This window comes from Pristiophorus japonicus, chromosome 8, assembly GCF_044704955.1.
Source record: "Pristiophorus japonicus isolate sPriJap1 chromosome 8, sPriJap1.hap1, whole genome shotgun sequence".
In the NCBI taxonomy this organism is placed as follows: Eukaryota; Metazoa; Chordata; class Chondrichthyes; family Pristiophoridae; genus Pristiophorus; species Pristiophorus japonicus.
Window position 1 is genome coordinate 97449571 of NC_091984.1, and position 21224 is coordinate 97470794.

At 45.0% G+C, this 21224-nt stretch overlaps 1 protein-coding gene across 1 annotated transcript in view; it reads left to right on the forward strand.

Moving 5' to 3' along the window:
- LOC139268130 (testicular spindle-associated protein SHCBP1L-like) overlaps nt 1–21224 on the forward strand; it is a 129485-nt gene that overhangs the window by 61249 nt on the left and 47012 nt on the right. The window contains exon 5 of the mRNA XM_070886155.1: nt 10493–10711. Coding sequence (XP_070742256.1) covers nt 10493–10711 — 219 coding nt within the window. The remainder of the gene's footprint in view (nt 1–10492; nt 10712–21224) is intronic.

Consider the following 21224-nt stretch of genomic DNA (forward strand, 5'->3'; position numbering starts at 1 on the left):
CAGAAGATTTGTCAAGCATGATTTCCCTTTCACAAATCCATGCTGACTTGGACCGATCCTGTCACTGCTTTCCAAATGCGCTGCTATTTCATCCTTAATAATTGATTCCAACATTGTTCCCACTATTGATGTCAGACTAACCGGTCTATAATTATCCGTTTTCTCTCCCTCCTTTTTTAAAAAGTGGTGTTACATTTGCTAACCTCCAGTGCATAGGAACTGATCCAGAGTCGATAGACTGTTGGAAAATGATCACCAATGCATCCACTATTTCTAGGGCTACCTCCTTAAGTACTCTGGGATGCAGATAATCAGGCCCCGGGGATTTATCGGCCTTCAATCCCATCAATTTCCCACCACAATTTCCCGCCTAATAAGGATATCCTTCAGTTCCTCCTTCTCACTAGACCCTCGGTCCCCTAGTACATCTGGAAGGTCATTTGTGTCTTCCTTCGTGAAGCCAGAACCAAAGTATTTGTTCAATTGGTCTGCCATTTCTTTGTTCCCCATTATTAATTCACCTGAGTCCGACTGCAAGGGACCTATGTTTGTCTTCACTAATCTTTTTCTCTTCACATATCTATAGAAGCTTTTGCAGTCAGTTTTTATGTTCCCGCCAAGCTTCCTCTCGTACTCTATTTTCCCCCTCCTAATTAAACACTTTATCCTCCTCTGCTGAATTCTAAATTTCTCTCAGTCCTCAGGTTTGCGGCTTTTTCTGGCCAATTTATATGCCTCTTCCTTGGATCTAACACTATCCTTAATTTCCCTTGTTAGCCACGGTTGAGCCAGCTTCCCTGTTTTATTTTTACTCCAGACAGGGATGTACAGCTGTTGCAGTTCATCCATGTGATCTTTAAATGTTTGCCATTGCCTATCCACCGTCAATCCTTTAAGTATCATTTGCCAATCTATTCTAGCCAATTCGCGCCTCATGCCGTCGAAGTTAGCTTTCCTTAAGTTTCGGACCCTAGTTTCTGAATTTAACTGTGTCACTCGCCATCTTAATAAGGAATTCTACCATATTATGGTCACTCTTCCCCAAGGGGCCTCGCACAACAAGATTGTTAATTCGTCCCTTCTCATTACACATCACCCAGTCTAGACACAAAGTGCCTTGGATGCCATGTTGGTAAAGTGGTTAGTGCACGCGCTGCACCTAACGCCCACCAGAAGAATGCAGAGCAGAAAGATCATGATTTGACGTCACGCTGCCATTTTGGAACTCCGCGCTCTAGCCTAAACCCTCTCTTAAGGTCGCACATCTGAACATTACGTTAAGGAGCAACATTAAGACCCCCCCCCCGCATCTCTCTTTCCCGCCCCACCAGTGCTATTTAAAGGGATCAACTACTTGCAGGTTAGTTGCTGGTTTATTCCTTCTGACTGTTGCTGCTATTCTACACGTTTTGGGAGCTTGTTACCTGTGAGAATAAGGATAAAGATTGTTGCAACGGCAGCCAGAATATGGGCCATGGCACTTTGTAGCAGGAGGCTGTCCTAAAGGGTGGGAAGGAGGGGAAGCGTAATGTGGTAGTTGTAGGGGATTCTATAATTAGGGCAACATCAAGAGTCCCACATGGTATGTTGCCTACCTGGTGCCAGGGTGAGGGACATCTCAAACCGACTTGAAAGGATATTGGAGAGGGAGGATCCATTCGTTGTGGTCGATGTTGGGACGAACAACATCGGCAAGAGGTCCTGTTTGGAGAGTACCAGAACTAGGAGCTAAATTAAAGAACAGGACCTCAAGGGTTTTTGGGCTCGAGTTTCCTCATTTTTTGCATGCTTAACGGCCACTAAACGTCCATTTTACCACTGAAATGATGCATATCGCCCATATATCGCTCATTTAGCCACAAAGTGGAAACTGACGGGCATTTTTCGGAAACTTATCGCTGAGCGTTACTTTCCCCAAGTGTGTAACGCCGGGAAAAAATAATACCGCTCGCTCACTTTTTTGGGGCGGAATCATCAGAATGGGCGAAATCAACGCCCATAATATCGCCCAGTATTACTTTCAGCACGTAATTAACGCCGAGTTTCAATAAAACCGACCAGCCACTTTTTTTTGTCGTAAAGAGCACATTTGGCGAAACTAACACCCAGGAGATCACCCACCCTCTCTTTCACCACCTCGCACACATATTGCCCACAATTTCGCTCGCCCAAAAAAGCGACCAGAAAAGATGGAACTGTTTTGAACTAAAGCCAGCGGTGTGGCTGCCATTTTTTAAATCACAGGTCGTTTCATTCAAAATGCTGCTGTGCTTCAACCTCGGGGGAGTTCGGATGTACTCTGGAGGTCGTTGGAGTTGATGTGAACATTTGTACAAACATCTTGACCATACTGTGACCGATTGGAATTGAATAGGTGTTTCGTCGGGACATTCATTGTTTGTGACCAATCAGTGGAAAACAGAGAGCTATTGCAATGGGGCCTGTCTTTTCTCACCCTCTCTTGATGACCAATTAGATGCTGCAGACTCGAGATGGCCGAAGGTACGCTCCACAGCATTATGTGCCCAATGTAAGACGTGCCAGACGTTATACCCCCTGCAAGTATAGGGAGAAGCAGTCTTGCCTCGACTTGCCGGACACCACCTGCCTTTGGAGACTGTGCTTCCAAAAAGAGGTTATCACTGAGATATGCCAGCTCATAAGGGGAGATCTGCAGCCTGCCAGCATCATCAGTACTGCACTGTCCGTCAAGGTCAAAGTCACTGCGGCACTGTCATTCTACGTGTTGCGTTCTTTTCAGGCCTTAGCTGGTGACATTTGCGGTCTGTCTCAACATGCCACACATTGCTGCATTAGACAGGTCACTAAAGCCCTGTACGCACGCAGGAGGGACTTGATCTGCTTCCCTATGACCAGAGAGGCACAGACTGAGAGTGCTGTAGAATTCTCCAGAATTGCAAACTTCCCCACAGTGCAGGGAGCAATAAACTGTACGCACATTGCCATGCAGGCACCTTTTCAGGATGCAGAGGTTTTCAGCAACCGCAAGGGATTCCATTCCCTGAATGTTCAACTCGTCGACCACCAGCAAATTATAATGGCAGTGAATGCTAAATTTCCGGGCAGCATCCATGATGCTCACATCCTGCGTGGGAGCACTGTATCTGACTTGTTTAACAATCAGCCACAAGGTCAATGCTGGATGCTTGGTGACAAAGGATATGGCCTCGCCACCTGGCTGATGACCCCTCTGTGTGATACCCACGCCGAGGGGCGATACAACGAGAGCCACAGAGCCACTTGCAGTATTGTGGAGAAAAGCATTGGAGTGCTTAAGCAGCGCTTTAGATACCTAGACCACTCAGGAGGCGAGCTCCAATACCACCCTGAGCAGGTAGCTCAATCCGTGGTAATGTACTCCATGCAGCACATCTTGGCTATCAGGAGGGGACAAGAATTGCCTGATGAGTCTGACAGTCCACCTCACCAGAGAGAGGAAGAGGAGGACGAGGAGGCGGATGTTGACATCAGCCCAGACAATCAGGCTGACGCTGAAGCCATGTTCCTGCCCCCCCCCCCCCTGTAAACCGCATGAAAGGGCCCTTGGTGACATGATAGCTGCAAGAGCCTTACGTCAGGAGCTCGTCAATGAGCGCTTTGCCTGAAAAAAAGTTGGTGGTATTTACAAAGCTGACAGACTGCTGGGTGTGCAGGTCATAATGATGGGCAGGTCATAAATCAATGGTGGGCATCACCTTGGTGACAGTTAAAGTTTAAGTTGATTGAAGCTAAGTGTAATTATACCCTTTGATGTTAAGGAATCACCAGCGTGTAACAGTGCAGCTGTCTGAGCCAATGCGCAACAAGGTTTTGTTAAATAAAAAACATTTAAACCGAACAGTTGTCTGAAATCATCAGTATTTCTGTAAAAACTAACCCTCCCTCCCCGCCACTTCTCCTCACCGCCTCTACCCCTTCCCCTCCTAACTCTAAGCTGCTTGGCCGAGGAGCTCCTTAGGCGATGCTTCATTGCGGCGGGGTGGGGATGATGGCCGACCTGCTGCTTGGACAGATACGGGAGAGGACGGTCCTGAGGTGGGAACGTGCTCTGAGCCAGAAGCAAGATGTTGCTCCTGGCTCTTGTGTGGTTGGCAATGGGGGTGCGGCACCTTGGGGTGCAGTGCCGCGCTCTGGGACCACTGGGAGCCCTCTGCCACGAGTGTTCCTGGCTACCAGCTTCAAGGACTGCACCATCCCTTCTATGTTATATATTATTTGTTGGACAAAAACTCGGTGCCAACTATGTGCTTGGTGCTTAGTAGGCTTTTTTCTGCTGGTGAATCTCCCTTGTGCCTCCCACAACAGCCAAACAAGCACACACCACAGCCACATATGCCTTCAGTCTCTCTCAGCTCCCTCTCTCTCTGTCTCCTCTTCTGCGCATATCATGATGACCCTTGACCTCCTGAATCACAGGAATCAAGCGTTGCCATGCCGTTGCTAAGGACGCCGACATTTTACGGCAGACGGTCAGCGAGATTTAACGCTACCGCCCATTTCATATCGCTCGCGGTAACACCCAATTTCAAAAATGGAAACTAGATGCTTTGAGAATGGGCGAGAACCCGGCGATCTGAAAACCCATTTTTACCGCCCACGCCAAAAATAACGCCCATTTTTGGCCGATAAGAACAAAAGTGTAAAATCTAGCCCATAATCTCTGGAATAAGCAGATTAGGGAGGCGAACATGTGGCTGAAGGCATGGTGTGGGAAAGAGGTTGTCCTATGAAGAGACTGAGTATAATGGGCCTATATTCTCCCGAGTTTAGAAGAATAAGAGGTGATCTCATTGAAACATATAAAATTCTTAGAGAGCCTGACAGGGTGAATGCTGAGGGATGTTTAACCTGGCTGGAGAGTCTAGAACAAGGAATCACAGGGGCTGAAATTGCCCCGCGCTGGGTTTGCCATGCGCACTTTGAATTAAATGAAAGTTTAGTGCCAGGGCGGCAAGCACCATCCCCGGCGTGGACTTGGCCTCTCAGAAGCAAAAAAATGTGTGGGGTGGTAACCGAGCATTCGTGGGGCGGTCACGGAGCACGACTCTCAACACCATGTCACGCTGACGTGAGACAACGCCTCTCCCTTTTTAAAGGGGAGGGCCGCTGCGAACTCTGCAGCCCCCTTAATGGCGGCCACTGGGCCACCAGGGAGGATGTTGGCTGGGCCAAGAGTGGGTGCAGGTCTGCATGTTAGCGGCCGTCATTATCGGGCCGACTGAAAAAAGATGGTGGCCACGGCGCTACCACCTCCCTGTTAGAAGTATGCCAGTTTAAGGCTATCTCAATTCAGTTTAATAATCAGGATCGACTGTAAACCAATATGGTGGATGTAATGGGCCCGACATTCAGTATTGCTGGAAGGCTGGTGCTTCCCCCCACCTTTTTGTGGCCATTAGCGCCGAAATTTTTTCGTGGCTGGGCCACCCCATGTTCAGCTTCAAAAGTGAACAAATGGGTTCCAGCACTAAATCCAAAGTGGATTTTTCAGCAGTGTGGGTGTCTTAATTTGAGCGTTATCACCACTGAGCAATTCAACATGCAGGTAAGGGTTTCCAATGAGCCAGCTGCTCCCTGGCCTTTTTAAAGGGCAGGGTTTGCAGCAAGACCCTGAGGGAGGAAGGAGCTTGGAAGGAGTTTGGAAGGATGGCTGGTGTATGAGATGCAAGAAGAACTAACAGGTACACTGATGGATGGTGTGGAGGACAGAAGAAGAATACTGCTTCCTGACGTGGGGAGACCTGGCAGACCGCCAATACATAATGCATAGAGGGAGATTGCAGGGAAGGTGTCAGGCACCTCCATATATGTGAGGATGCACCCTCCCAGGAGGATGCTGACCAGGGTGGCGATGGGTCGATGCCTCCTAGCTCTGGAGCGACGGGGATCCTCCTCCTCGGGTGGTACTGCTGTCTCGACCTCCAGCGGCTGTCCCCTCATGATGGCCAGGTTGTGCAGCATGCAGCAGACCAGGACAAGGATGGAGACCCATTGAGGAGAGTGCTGCAAGGTGCCACCAGAGCGGTCCAGGCCACCGGAACCTCTGCTTAAGGATGCCTATGCACTGCTAGATGATGCACCTGGTGGCACAATGTGTGTCATTGTATGCATCCTCTGGCGCTGTCCTGGGATTCCATAGTGAAGTGAGCAGTCAAGTGGACAGGGGATATCCCTTGTCCCCAAGCAGCCAACCGCAATCCTGATTTGGGCTGGTGAAGATGGCGGGCACACTGATCTGGCGCAGGATGAACGAATCATGGCTGCTGTCTCCTTTGCCCACTGCCTGTCTGCACGGTGCTGACAGCGACGCCTTCACCTGCATGCCACCCTGCTTCTGAGCAGATGTACCAGGTGTCGCCCTCCCAACACTCCCCCCATCTTCAGAGTGAACCCTGCCAAGCAGGACTCTGCAGCCCACAGGACTCCACCAAAGAGTCAGACCTGAAAGTTGTACAAAAGTATGTGCAAACCTCTGAGTAGCACTCAGCAGGTTGAATGGTGCCAAAACAATTAATAAAACTATTAAAAGATAAATACAGTGGATGCTGTAATCTTAAATAAAAACACTAATAATTAATAAAACTATTAAAAGATAAATACAGTGGGTGCTGTAATCTTAAATAAAAATAATAAAATTAATTTTATTTCCCGACTAAAGGGCCCGATTGTGCAACACTCCAGTGGTGTCCGTTCGAGCATCGACTCGAATACCACGCGGGGCACTGCTGGGAAAAGGCTTACCTTTTTGCAGCTGAAAATCCCTGTCCTTGCCGCTTTTCAGCGGCCCGCACACTGCACAGCTCACCGCTGGAATGTCTCCTTTATAATGGCTTCACCGCGCCGTTTCCGGCAGAAGTGCACACCGCTCAAATCCCCCCCCCCATAGTTGAATATGGCTCGGGGAGGGTAAATCATCCGACCGCGGCGGCCAATCGATTTTTTCGGTCGCCCGCCCAAACTCCGCGGTAGCCATCCCTTCGGGGACAGTGAATTTCCGCCCCATTGTGTTAAACAGAGTTTAAGACGGAATATAACACATTGGTTATATAGCAAAAACATACAACCATAACAGATAGTTAATACCCATCCCGATCGGACAAACAGTTAACGCACGTAAGCAGTTCTCTTTAAGTTGCAGTCTCTTTCTCTCGTCTAGAGCTTCCTTCGGTAAAGCATGGGATCACTCTCACAAAGTGTTCGACCAACTAAACTTTGGTTCCGCTCTCCCCTCCACCGTCTGTGACTACAAGCTTCCAGGAGGTCACTTTTAACCTATTTTTAGGGGTGGGCCTGACCCTGGATATTGACAAGACCTTTTGAACTATAGAGGTTTCCCAAGAAACAATATCCAATAAGACCTCTAGTTCTTTATCTCGAAGCTCGAAACAAAGCCCGCCTTAAACATGTGTTACGATTCTGGCCATATGTCACTATCTGTTTACACTAACCCAGGGTTTCTTCCTGTGGAAATCTCTCTCATATCTCTCTTCATGATCCTCTCTTTGATCTCAGAGGCCAAACCAGAAAACTGCTCGTTATCTCTTTTACGACATAGCAACATGTTTACGTTAACTCGTAACTTCCATTCATTATCTTTGCCAGCAGTTTTGTTAAGGGAACTTCAGACACTATCCTTCGCATTATACATAAAATATATAAACAAGGTTTATGTCTTAACTTAAAAACAACAGATAATTGCTTAGCAACAGGGAGATTGTATATAGTACAATGAACTATACGTTCCATTTCTAAGCAATTCTCTGATTCGAATAGACTTTCCATCTGCAGTTCAAAACAACGATTTAAACACAGCATTTGTATCCGTTTTATACATTCATATCAGTTTTATACATTTTTAGGCATACCTGATTTCTAACACCTCTTTAAGGGCGGCTGGGGCACACCAGCCACCACAACTTCTCACCCCGAGATGCTGTCGGTGGCATCGCCACACGCTGACCTCGCGTCCTACAGGGCAATAATGGGTCGGCGCGCACAGTTATTACATCATCGCCATGCTGGTGCGGGAAGGGGGGGGGCGCTCTGGCCGCCACGGCTGGCGCTAACAGGCCTTCCTGAGGGGAAATTTGGGCCCCATAGACTCAGGATAAAGGGTCGACCATTTAGGACTGAGATAAGAAGAAATTTCTTCACTAGGAGAATTGTGAATCTTTGGAATTCTCTACCCCAGAGAACTGTGGATGCTGAGTCGTTGAGTATTTTCAAGACTGAGATCGGTAGATTTTTGGACACTTAAGGGATATAGGAATAGAGTGGGAAAGTGGAGTTGAGGTAGAAGATCAGCCATAATCGAATTGAATAGCAGAGCAGGCTCGCGGAGCCATGTGGTCTACTCCTGCTACTATTTCTTATGTTCTTTACATTCTCAGATGACTTAACAAGTTTATCCAGTTGGCAATCGAGATCAGGAAGGTTCCAAGTTCCATCCTCGGTTTGTGCTGAATGAGTTCATTTCAACAACAGTGATAGTCAGGGTGCTGCCCATAGTTTAAGGTGGGCAAAGTCAGCTCTGGTTTCTGCACCTGATCATTTCTAAAGTTGCATAAGCGTGGATGTCAAGTGAGAACAGAATTGTGCTTAGCTGCTATATCCTTGCCATTATATAACCTGCTGACACTCAGTGTAAGGGCTCATACATGAAAAATTGTCCACCTGTTAGAGAACCCACCCAATTTTCATTTCCATTTATTGTCCAAGTGGCGAAGGTGAAAATTATCCTTAACATATTCAAAGGAGGAGAGAAAAATGTTGAGGAAATGTTTTTAAATGTTTTTTCCCACGGGGTTTTTATCTAGTTTTTCATCTCTCCCAGGAGATCACATGCTTTTGGGTGCGGTGGAGAGTGTATATATTGTGATACACAAGGTATCACAATTTTGTGGGACAGGCTGGATGGACCAGAGGGTATTTACCTATCCGTCATTGTTCGTATGATTGTGCAGATTAGACTCCCACTGAAAATAGTTAATGTTTTTTTGATTAGTACCATTTTAACGTGCTGTATAACTGTAAGCGATTGAAGAATTCGCAAGATGGCTGTAAACATAGATGATCAAATAATGTACAGACTTACTTTAGTCCTCCTGGGGCCATTAATGTTGTCTGGAATGGAATGAATAATGTGAATTCCAATGTCTAATATCATGCAAGTTTAGCTCATTCAGTTAGGAAATAATTTCATTAAGTTTTTCTCTGGGGTTTATCAGTTATTCACTGCACTCAGAAAATTTAAGTTTAGGAGCATTTATGACTATTTGGGTTGTATGTAGTCCCTTGATAACAGCATGGTTGATGGGCGAATTGCCTTTCCTCATTACATACTTTACTATGCTTACATCTATGTGAGATATAAATCAACGAAATGGTTAATGACAGCTGCTGAATTATATTAAAGGTGCAGCGTCCAGAATCCGGAGTTCCGGAATGTTCCAGAATCTGGACTCCGGACCGATCGGTGGCAGGGTCGTCCGGAATCCGTAAAATGTTCCGGAATCTGGACCTGACGACCGTGCCGATTTCAGGGGCCCTGCCGCTGCCTGACCGTGGGCCTCGCCGCCGCTCGCCTCGCCCCACCGCCGCTGCCCTTATCTCGAGGCCTCCTCGCCGGCCCGCCCGAACACCACCTTGGCGGGGCCCGCCCGACAACCTCCTCGGTGGGGCTGGCGCGACGACAACCTCCTCAGCGGGGCCAGCCCACCCAACGACCTCATCGGCAGGGTCCCACCCGACTCAAACATCTCCTCGACAGGCCCCGGCAGCCCGCCCGACAACATCCTTGGCGGGGCCAGCCCCACGATGACCTCCTTGGTGAGGACCCACCCGACGACCTCCTCGGTGGGCCCCGGACGGTCATAACAGCTCCTCGGCAGGTACCTGACCCCCCGCCCTTCTGACATTCCAAAATATGGAAATAACCAAACCTGGGCTCGGGTGTTTCTGGATTCATGACGTCAGAAAGACGTTCCAAAGTCCGGACAAACATGGAATCAGGAACGGCCTTGGTCCCGAGGGTTCCGGATACGGAACGCTGCATCTGTATTCCATTAACTGATTGTAATTCTGCCTAAAATCCCTTGCTTGGAAAAGGTGGGGAACAAAAAATACTCAGTGGTCCTTTCAGGATTGTGTTACATTCTGTTGCGGATTGATGTCAATGAAACAAACATTCACAATTATGTTGATTTTTCAAAATTTTAATTTTACTATGTTGAAACTATGTAACCACTATATCAGTTTTTCAGAAGATCAAAGGAGCTACTGGGATCAAACCTCTAGTAATAACTGAGAAAGAAGTCTATTTAAGAATATTCTAGCAGATGGGGTGTGCTTTTGCCAGTTAGAGATTATAGAATATGTAGCAGACCTTACCAAATTAGTGTTAAACTGCTGTAGTATATTAAGTATTTTTGTTTCTTGTATTCACTTGCTCATTCTTCTTAACCATTCTCAGATTTTACGACATTCAAGATGGAACGATACCGGGCCCTGTAGGCCAACGTTTCAAAAGAACACTGGAAAAATACAGAAACAAACGTGTGGAGCTGATAGAGTACCAAAGCAATATAAGAGAGGACCCATCAGCAGCTGAAGCAGTGGAATGTTGGAAAAAATATTATGAAATCCTAATGATTTGTGGATTATTAAAAATCTGGGAAGATTTGCGTCTTAGGTAATAACATCAAAATGGATTTTCATTATGTAACTTTAGTGCTAAATTACACCATGTAAAAGGTTTACTATATATCATCATAGGCAGTCCCTCGGAATCGAAGAGGACTTGCTTACACTCTTAAAATGAGTTCTGAGGTGGCTGAACAGTCCAATACGAGAACCACAGGCTCTGTCACAGGTGGGACAGATAGTCGTTGAGGGAAGGGGTAGGTGGGACTGGTTTGCCGCACGCTCTTTCCGCTACCTGCACTTGTTTTCTGCATGCTCTCGGCGATGAGACTAGAGGTGTTCAGCGCCCTCCCGAATGCACTTCCTCCACTTAGGGCGGTCTTTGGCCAGTGACTCCTAAGTATCAGTGGGGATGTTGCACTTTATCAGGGAGGCTTTGAGGGTGTCCTTGTAACGTTTCCTCTGCCCACCTTTGGCTTGTTTGCTATGAAGAAGTTCCGAGGAGAGCGCTTGCTTTGGGAGTCTTGTGTCAGGCATGCGAACAATGTGGCCTGCCCAGCGGAGCTGATCAAGTGTGGTCAGTGCTTCAGTGCTGGGGATGTTGGATGTTGGTGCGTCTGTCCTCCCAGGGGATTTGTAGGATCTTGATAATATATCTCTACATTACACATTTAAGTTTTCTTCTTTTCCTTATGCCTTTTCTTACTAGGCACCATTTAGTTACCTGAGTGGATTGAAATCAAATTATCTGATTTCAATCCTGTGACAATTTTAGTCTTGGCTTGGCCACTTGTAAGTGCTTGACAGATGCTTGGGGAAACCTTCCAGTTTTATGTTTCATCCTTGTTTGAAAGTCCTGACAGCACAAAGATTGGAAACTCTTCAGCCGCAATTTGCGGTCAGTGGTGAAACGAAGACGTTCGCCGATGGCCCCGAAGTAAGCTTCACACAAAAATCTTGCGATCTCTGTGTCGAGAAGTTCAGGTTTTCCGACATTCAATTCAAATCAACGGAATTTAGTGGGGATCCCCTTGTGCGAGTTGCTGTGACGTCAACAAGCTGTCTAAGCAGCCAATCAAAACGTAGAATTTTCACAGACAGCGAACAAGAAAGTGGATAAGCTCTTAAAATTCTAACATTTTAAAAATGTTAGCGAGAGCAATACAAAGATTGGGGCTCTCACATGGGGAAAAGGCAAACTTGAAATAAAACTGAACAAACTTTAAAAAATAACATTTGAAAGTTTAAAAAATATTTTAATTCTTATTGGATAAATTGCACACTGCACAAAATTTAAATTAGTTTTTCAGGCCCATAACCTCTGTTTAGCAGTAAATACGCTGTTAAAACCCCAATTACACCTAATCCCTTTGAGTGTAACTTTTAGTGGAGAATTTAATCGTATAATATCTGCAGAACATAAGAAATAGGAGCAGGAGTAGGCCACCTGGCCCCTCATGGCTGATCTGATCATGGACTCAGCTCCACTTCCCTGCCCGCTCCCCATAACCCTTTATTCCCTTATCGCTCAAAAATCTGTCTATCTCTGCCTTAAATATATTCAATGACCCAGCCTCCACAGCTCTCTGGGGAAGATAATTCCATAGATTTCCAACCCTCTGAGAGAAGAAATTCCTCCTCATCTCAGTTTTAAATGGGCAGCCCCTTATTCTGAGACTACATCCCCTAGTTTTAGTTTCCCCTATGAGTGGAAATGTCCTCTCTACATCCACCTTGTTGAGCCCCCTCATTATCTTATATGTTTCGATAAGATCACCTCTCATTCTTCTGAACTTCAATGAGTTTAGGCCCAACTTACTCAACTTATCTTTCTAAGTCAACCCCCCCATCTCCGGAATCAACCTAGTGAACCTTCTCTGAACAGCCTCTAATACAAGTATATCCTTCCTTAAACACGGAGACTAAAACTGTATGCAGTACTCCGGGTGTGACCTCACCAATACCCTGTACAGTTGTAGCAGGACTTCACTGCTTTTATACTCTATCTCCCTTGCAATAAAGGCCAAGATTCCATTTACATTCCTGATTACTTGCTGTACCTGCATACTAACTTTTTGTGTTTCATGCACAAGAACCCCTAGGTCCCTCTGTACTGTAGCACTTTGCAATTTTTCTCCATTTAAATTATAATTTATTTTTCTATTTTTTCTGCCAAAGTGGATAACCTCACATTTTCCCACATTATACTCCATCTGCCAATTTTTTGCCCACTCACTTAGCCTGTCTATATCCCTTTGGAAATTTTTTGTGTCCTCCTCACAATTTGCTTTCCCACCCATCTTTGTATCATCAGCAAACCTGGCTACATTACACTCAGTCCTTTCATCCAAGTCATTAATATAGATTGTAAATAATTGAGGCCCCAGCACCGATCACTGCGGCACCCCACTAGTTATTGTTTGCCAACTGGAAAATGACCCGTTTATCTTGACTCTTTGTTTTCTGTTAGTCAGCCAATCCTCTATCCATGCTAATATATTACCCCAACCCCGTGAACTTTTATCTTGTGCAGTAACCTTTTATGTGACACCTTATCGAACGCCTTCTGGAAATCCAAATACACTGGTTCCCCCTTATCCACACTGCTTGTTACATCCTCAATGAACTCCAGCAAATTTGTCAAACATGATTTTCCTTTCATAAAACCACGCTGACTCTGCTTGATTGAATTATGCTTTTCTAAACGTCCTGCTACTTCTTCCTTAATAATGCACTCCAGCATTTTCCCAATGACAGATGTTAGGCTAACTGATCTATAATTTCCTGCTTTTTGTCTGCCTCCTTTTTTAAATGGGGCGTTACATTTGCGGTTTTCCAATCCGCTGAGACCGCCCCAGAATCGAGGGAATTTTGGTAGATTACAACCAATGCATCCCCTTTTAAGACTCTAGATGTAAGCCATCAGGTCCAGGGGACTTGGCCGCCTTTAGTCCCATTATTTTACCGAATACTACTTTTTTTAGTGATAGTGATTATATTAAGTTCTTCCCTCCCTATAGCCCCTTGATTATCCACTATTGGAATGTTTTTAGTGTCTTCTACCATGAAGACCGATACAATGTATTTGTTCAACTACTCTGCCATCTCCCTGTTTTGCATTATTAATTCCCCAGTCTCCTCCTCTAGGGGTCCAACATTTATTTTAGCCACTCTTTTTCTTTTTATGTACCTGTAGAAACTCTTACTATCTGTTTTTATATTCCGTGCTAGTTTTCTTTCATAATCTATCTTCACTTTATCATTTTTTTAGTCGTTCTTTGCTGGCTTTTAAAAGTTTTCCAATCCTCTGGCCTCCCACTAGTCTTGGCCACATTGTATGCCCTTGTTTTCAATTTGAGACCATCCCATATTTCCTTTATTAGCCATGGATGGTTATCCCTTCTCTTACAGTCTTTCCTTCTCATTGTGATATATATATATTCTGTGAGTTATGAAATATCTCCTTAAATGTCTGTCACTGCTCATCAACTGTCCCATACTTTAATATATTTTCCCAGTCCACTTTAGCCAACTCTTCCTTCATACCTTTGTAGTCTCCTTTATTTAAACTTAGGACACTGGCTTGAGATTCAACTTTCTCACCCTCCAACTGAATTTAAAATTCAACCATGTTATAGTCACTCATTCCTAGAGGATTCTTTACTAGGAGATCATTTATTAATCCTGTCTCATTACACAGTACCGGATCTAAGATAGCCTGCTCCCTGGTTAGTTCCACAACGTACTGTTCAAGGAAACTATCCCGGATGCACTCTATGAACTCTTCCTCAAGGATACCCTGGCCAATTTACTTTGTCCAATCAATATGAAGGTTAAAATCGGCCATGATTATTGCCGTTCCTTTTTTACAAGCCTCCATTATTTCTTGATTTATACTCTGTCCAACAGTGTCGATACTGTTAGGGGGCCTATAGACTATGCCCACTAGCGTCTTTTTCCCCTTATTATTCCTTATCTCCACAAAACTGATTCAACATCTTGATCTTCTGAGCCTAAGTTCTCGTCAGTTTCCCTGATTTGAGTGATTATACTGATCTCTGTGGGGTGGGGTTGCACAGGAGCAGTGAACGACGGACGCAACTTCAGGATTTCCATGTATGCGCCAAAACCCAAAGTTGCGGTCAGTTCCAGAGGTGGAGTGTTCGCCGTCATCCAGACCGCAAATTCTGGGCCATCATGTGGGAAATTGCAAACATCAACTGCATTCTGCAATTCTGGTACATTTCCCTACAATAGTTTATTTTATTTACCAAAGTGGGCACTTCAATTATGAGTTTGCAAACCTGAACTTTTAACTGAAAATTTAAAATGATGAGTATAGGCAATACCCACTTAGACTTTGTCCAATCCTGTATCTTTACTATAGCACTAACTTAGCTATGACATTTTTTTTCAAATCATTTTAGTTATAGTTAATTTCAATCTCTTCTGAACATGTGCAAAAAGTCTTTATTTGTCATCCATCCTATTAGTAATCCTTAAAATAATCTGTACTTAAATCAGAGTAGGTGGATTCCAGACGCCTATTCTTATCCAAAACAGGAAGCAGCTTATAGAAAATAAATATTTTTTGGATTAACTTGACAAAGGAGTTCCCATGAATTTGTTGCTGTACTTTTACACATGGGTCTTTGCTGCCTTCTACTGACAGGTTGTGCTCTTCAACCTCTTCCATATCTGTGTGTGTATTATTATTACCTGTAATTGTGAGGGCAATGGTGTAGGTTATTGATTTTCAGTATTATTTGCGTCTGTGTCATTAGTTGTTTTCCAACAGTAGTGGTTCTGTTTTGATGTGGAGGTTTGTCTTAATGTTCCACTTCAAGAGCTTGGTTTGATTTGTTGTATCTCCTGAATCTTATTCTGCAGTGTTACTAGTACAGACAGTGAAATGTGTTGATTTGAAAGTTGGGTGTGTGTCTACTTGGTAGTTTTAAGAGTGATATAGTATATTCTAAATTTTATTGCTTAGTATGTAAGGGAATCTTCATTTTTAATTGTTTTTTAAGTGCTTGGTTATTTCATGAGTGCATTTAACATTGCACTGTTTTCAGCATAATTGATTTTAGCATCATGCTTTTTGATTCATTTGACAGCCCTGAGTGCTCTCATAAGACACTATTACCATTAAGAAGTTCCGGTGGTCACTCGTGAGGATTGTAAACCATTGATTTGGGGGCTAGTCTTTTGTATAAACATTATGCAACTATAGTTGCTTCTTTTCAAGACTAGCAACAAATCAAACATTAAAAATATTTTGTTTCATTTGTTTTCCATGTTCAGTGCTCAAATTCAGATCTTTTTCTCCCCATATGCAGCATTTTTTGTTTGTTTGGGATTTTAAAAATTGATTTATTTTATACCAATATATTGCTTTGAATATTGAGTCAAATGTCTCGCAAATTGAGATATTTGTTGCAGTTGTTTAGAGGCTTTCATTTTACTCCTTTGAAGACTAGAATGCTAAATATAAATTCCAGAGATTGTAAAATGGCTTTGTGAACATCACTAGTAAACCTTTGTTAGTTTCCACAATACTTGCAGTCAGCATTGTAAATGTTTTAATGTTAGCTAGTTAAGAAGGTGATAACCATTTACTTTACTGTTTATATTGACTTTACAAAGATACCAATTTAAAAGAAGTACAAGCCAGTTCTTGCATAAGAAAAAACATTTTAAGTCAAACATTTGCACAATGCCTGCCTGCAGCTCCTGTAAGTACACCATGCACATAAGGCCAACAGCAACCATCTCCCTTCTTCCCTGTTTTTGGTTACTTATTGCAACTGTTCCCCTTCGATAAGCTGACCTCTCAATTTTTGAAGCAAAGTCTATAAATTATTTTAAAAGGGAATAAGGTAGTTACTTGAAAAAGAGCCATATTGAAGGCTATGGTGAGTGAACAAGAGAGTGAATTAGAGTAGGTGGCTTATGTGGAGAAAAATATTGGCACAGACTTGTTGGGCCGAATGCTTGTTTCTGAGCTGCGATTGTGAGCTTCTCCATAGTGTAATGTCAAGTTATTCTTGGCCTTCTATACTGCTTTTTCTATTTGGCTATCATTTCAGGACTCTGCACAGTGTTGTGAAATCTTGCATCTTGAGCACACAGTCTTGTCAGCTGAGGCACTTTTGGGTTGCAAATTGGCAACTTACAAATTTTGCTTTGTTCTTACTCTGACTATCCTACTTTTATCTTCCAGTTGATTCTGAGAACATTGTGAAGAAATTTAGTGTTGAAAGTATTTAGGTTTTTTTTAGTATCCTTTTATAATTGATCAGGTTTCAGTTCTATATTGTTTGATGTTAGTTTTGAGGGATAGTCGATTATTTCTCCAGATGTGGATCAGTTAGAAGCTTTGTAAACTCTAACTGATAAATCTTTTCCAATTTTAGCATTGTTGCATATTATATACTTCTGTGAAGATGTCTGTATTATGCAACGCCTTTCCTCTGATCTTGACGTTAACATTGGTTCCGACAGTCATGATTTTTTTCTTCATGAAAGAGCTTTTACTTGACTTAATCCGTTTCTTTGTATTTGTTCTTCCGTTTCTGCCACTAATCTTCCAAGTTGGGGTGAAAGGACAATTTTTGTCTCCTTACTGTCCTGCTTGTTCTCAAAAACAGGGTGATACCAGGCGGAAAATAAAATTCCTGTTCCTGCCGCCCATTTACCACTACTCTTGCAGATGGCCTGATTTTCCAGGAGAAATAATTCTTGGTGGCTAGAGATGCCCTCTGAAATAGGTGGGAACCTCATGTATTCAAGTCAGGATCAGTTGATGTCATTATGACACTGATGCCATTTTCCACCGTATCACCTGATGAACACCACTTCCTGCTCTTGCTCATCAGTAATAGCCTTCAGGTGGTCATTTCAAATGTTATTGAAAGGGATCCTCAGCTGTTCTCTGTTCTCCAGAAGAGCCGAGGGCCCAGAAGCAGCATGGGCCTGCCCACACTGCGATATGTGTGCGCACTAGGTCTGTGCAGCAGAGCAGGTCTCCAGTCGTCCTGGTTAACCCTTGCCACTGGATAAAGGCTTAGCTCTGTCAAGCCCGTGTGGTGGCTGATGTGCAATGGTCACCACACGTTAAAAAAATCCACGCACAGGCATCTTCCACCCCCTCAATTGAAGTTCAAGACTTGAACATTGGGTCCTTCATTGAAACATCTGTGAACTCATGTGGAAGCAAGTCATCCTCGTTCGAGGGACTGCCTATGATGGATAAAGATTTCGAGAGCTTTTGGAAACATTTTTCTTATGGTACCTGTTATATATGTGGACTTGTATTTACTCTGTACAGCCACCAGAGGGCTCATTCCCTGGAGTCCCAAGGGATCCCATAATCCCTTGGGAGCACAGGTATTTAAGAAGGCTTCATAGGTTGGAGAGGCACTCTGGAGACCTGCAATAAAAGACTAAGGTCACAACAACTGGCGACGAGATACAGATAGCGAACCCAAAGATGCAGAGAACAGTGGGTATCCTGGAGAAATTTTCGGAGGGAGATGATTGGGAAACTTTTGTGGAGCGACTCGACCAATACTTCGTGGCCAGCGAGCTAGATGGGGAAGAGAGCACTGCCAAAGGTAGAGCGATCCTCCTCACCGTCTTTGGGGCATCAATGTATGGCCTCATGAAGAATCTGCTCACTCCAGCGAAACCCACGGAGAAATCGTACGACGATTTGTGCACATTGGTCCGAGAGCATTTGAACCCGAAGGAAAGCGAGGTACTAGTTCTACACCTACAAAAGGTCTGAAGGCCAGGAAGTGGCGAGTTATGTCGCCGAGCTGAGACGTCTTGAAGGACATTGCGAATTTGAAGGACATTTGGAGCACATGCTCAGAGACTTTTTCGTACTTGGCATTGGCCACGAAGCCATACTTCGCAAGCTTTTGACTGTAGAGACCCCAACTTTGAGTAAGGCCATAGCGATAGCCCAGGCATTCATTGCCACCAGTGACAATACTAAGCAAATCTCTCAGCACACAAGTGCTGCTACAAGTACTGTGAACAAAGTGATCTTGTTTTCGAATCGTAACGTACAGGGCAGGTTGCACATACCTGCAGCTACATGTCTGCAGATGTCTCAGAGTTCACTATCAAGGATGATGAATGCAAGGCCATTAACACCTTGTTGGCGCTGCGGGGGTGATCATCGTTTCCATTCATGCCGATTCAAAGGATAAGTTTGCAAGGGCTGTGGAACAATGGGACACCTCCAACAAGTGTGCAGGCGAGCTGCTAAGCCTGTTAAACCTGCAAACCACCACGTTGCAGAGGAGGACAGATCTACGGAGGATCACTGCAAACCAGAGCCTCAGATAGAGGAGACAGAGGTTCATGGGGTACACACATTCACCATGAATTGTCCCCCAATAATGCTGAATATTGAATTAAATGGACTCCCAGTGCCAATGGAGCTGGACACAGGTGCGAGCTAGTCCATTATGGGCAAAAAGGCTTTCGAAAGGTTGTCGTGCAACAAGGCCTCGAGGCCAGTCTTAACTCCAGTTTGCACGAGACTAAGAACTTACACTAAAGAACTGATTCCTGTAATCGGCAGTGCTGCTGTAAAGGTCTCCTACGATAGAGCGGTGCACAAGCTACCACTCTGGGTGATACCGGGCGATGGTCCCATGCTGCTCGGCAGAAGCAGGCTGGGAAAAATACGCTGGAACTGGGACGACGTCCGAGCGCTATCGTGTGCCCAGGTCTTAAACAAATTTCCTTCGCTATTCGAACCAGGCATCAGGAAATTCCAAGGAGCAAAAGTGCAGATCCACCTAATTCCGGGGGCGCGACCCATCCATCACAAGGCGAGACCAGTACCGTACATGATGAGAGAAAGGGTAGCGATCGAGCTAGACCGGCTGCAACAAGAGGGCGTCATTTCACCAATCGAGTTCAGCGAGTTGGTCAGTCCTATTGTCCCAATCCTCAAGGGAGACGGCACCGTCAGATTCTGTGGCGATTACAAAGTAACTATCAATTATTTCTCCCTGCAGGATCAATACCCGCTACCAAAAGCCGATGACCTCTTTGCAACGCTGGCAAGAGGAAAGACATTCACGAAGCTGGATCTGACTTCAGCCTACATGACGCAGGAACTGGAGGAATCATCGAAGGCCCTCACCTGCATCAACATGCACAAAGATCATTTGTTTATAACAGATGCCCGTTTGGAATCCGATCAGCGGCGGCGATATTCCAGAGAAACATGGAAAGTTTACTGAAGTCGGTCCCGCACACCGTGGTCTTCCAGGACGACATCTTGGTCACAGGTTGGAACACAGTCGAACACCTGCAGAACCTGAAGGAGATTCTTAGTCGACTCAACCACGTGGGGCTCAGGTTAAAGCACCTGAAGTGGAGTTCTTGGGAAGGAAGATTGCGGCGGACGGCATCAGGCCCACCAACGCGAAGACGGAGACAATCGAGAACGCACCGAGGCCACAGAACGTGACAGAGCTGCGGTCGTTTCTGGGACTCTTGAACTACTTTGGTAACTTCTTACCGGGTCTCAGCACCCTGCTAGAACCACTACATGTCTTACTACGAAAAGGGGGTGAATGGATTTGGGGCAAAAGCCAAGAAATTGCCTTTGTAAAAGCGAGAAAATTGTTATGTTCAAACAAATTGCTTGTGTCATATGATCCATGTAAGCGTTTGGTATTTGCATGTGATGCGTCGTCATAAGGCGTCGAGTGTATATTGCAACAAGCTAACGATTTCGGGAAACTGCAACCGATTGCTTATGCATCCAGGAGTCTGTCTAAGGCTGAGAGAGCCTACAGCATGATTGAAAAAGAAGCATTAGCGTGTGTCTATGGGGTAAAGAAAATGCATCAATACCCTTTGGGCTAAAATTCGAATTGGAAACTGACCATAAGCCACTTATATCCCTGTTTTCAGAGAGTAAAGGGATAAATACCAACGGATCAGCCCGCATCCAGAGATGGGCGCTCACGTTGTCCGCATACAACTACGCCATCCGCCACAGGCCAGGCACAGAAAACTGCGCCGATGCTCTCAGTAGGCTGCCATTGTCCACCACAGGGGTGGAAATGGTGCAGCTCGCAGATCTAGCCATGGTTATGGAAGCATTTGAGAGTGAGCAATCACCCATCACTGCCTGGCAGATCAAAACCTGGACAAGCCAGGACCCCTTATTATCTCTAATCAAAAGCTGTGTACTTCACGGGAGCTGGTCCAGTGTCCCAGTGGAAATGCAGGAAGAGATAAAGCCGTTCCAGCGGCGCAAAGATGAAATATCTATACAGGCAATCAAGTAGTGGTCCCCAAAAAGGGCAGAGACATGTTCATCAATGACCTCCACAGTACCCACCCAGGCATCGTAATGATGAAAGCGATAGCCAGATCCCACGTGTGGTGGCCCGGTATCGATGCGGACTTAGAGTCCTGCGTTCACAAATGTAATACATGCTCGCAGTTAAGCAATGTACCCAGGGAGGCGCCGTTAAGTTTATGGTCTTGGCACTCCAAACTGTGGTCTAGGGTACACGGCGACT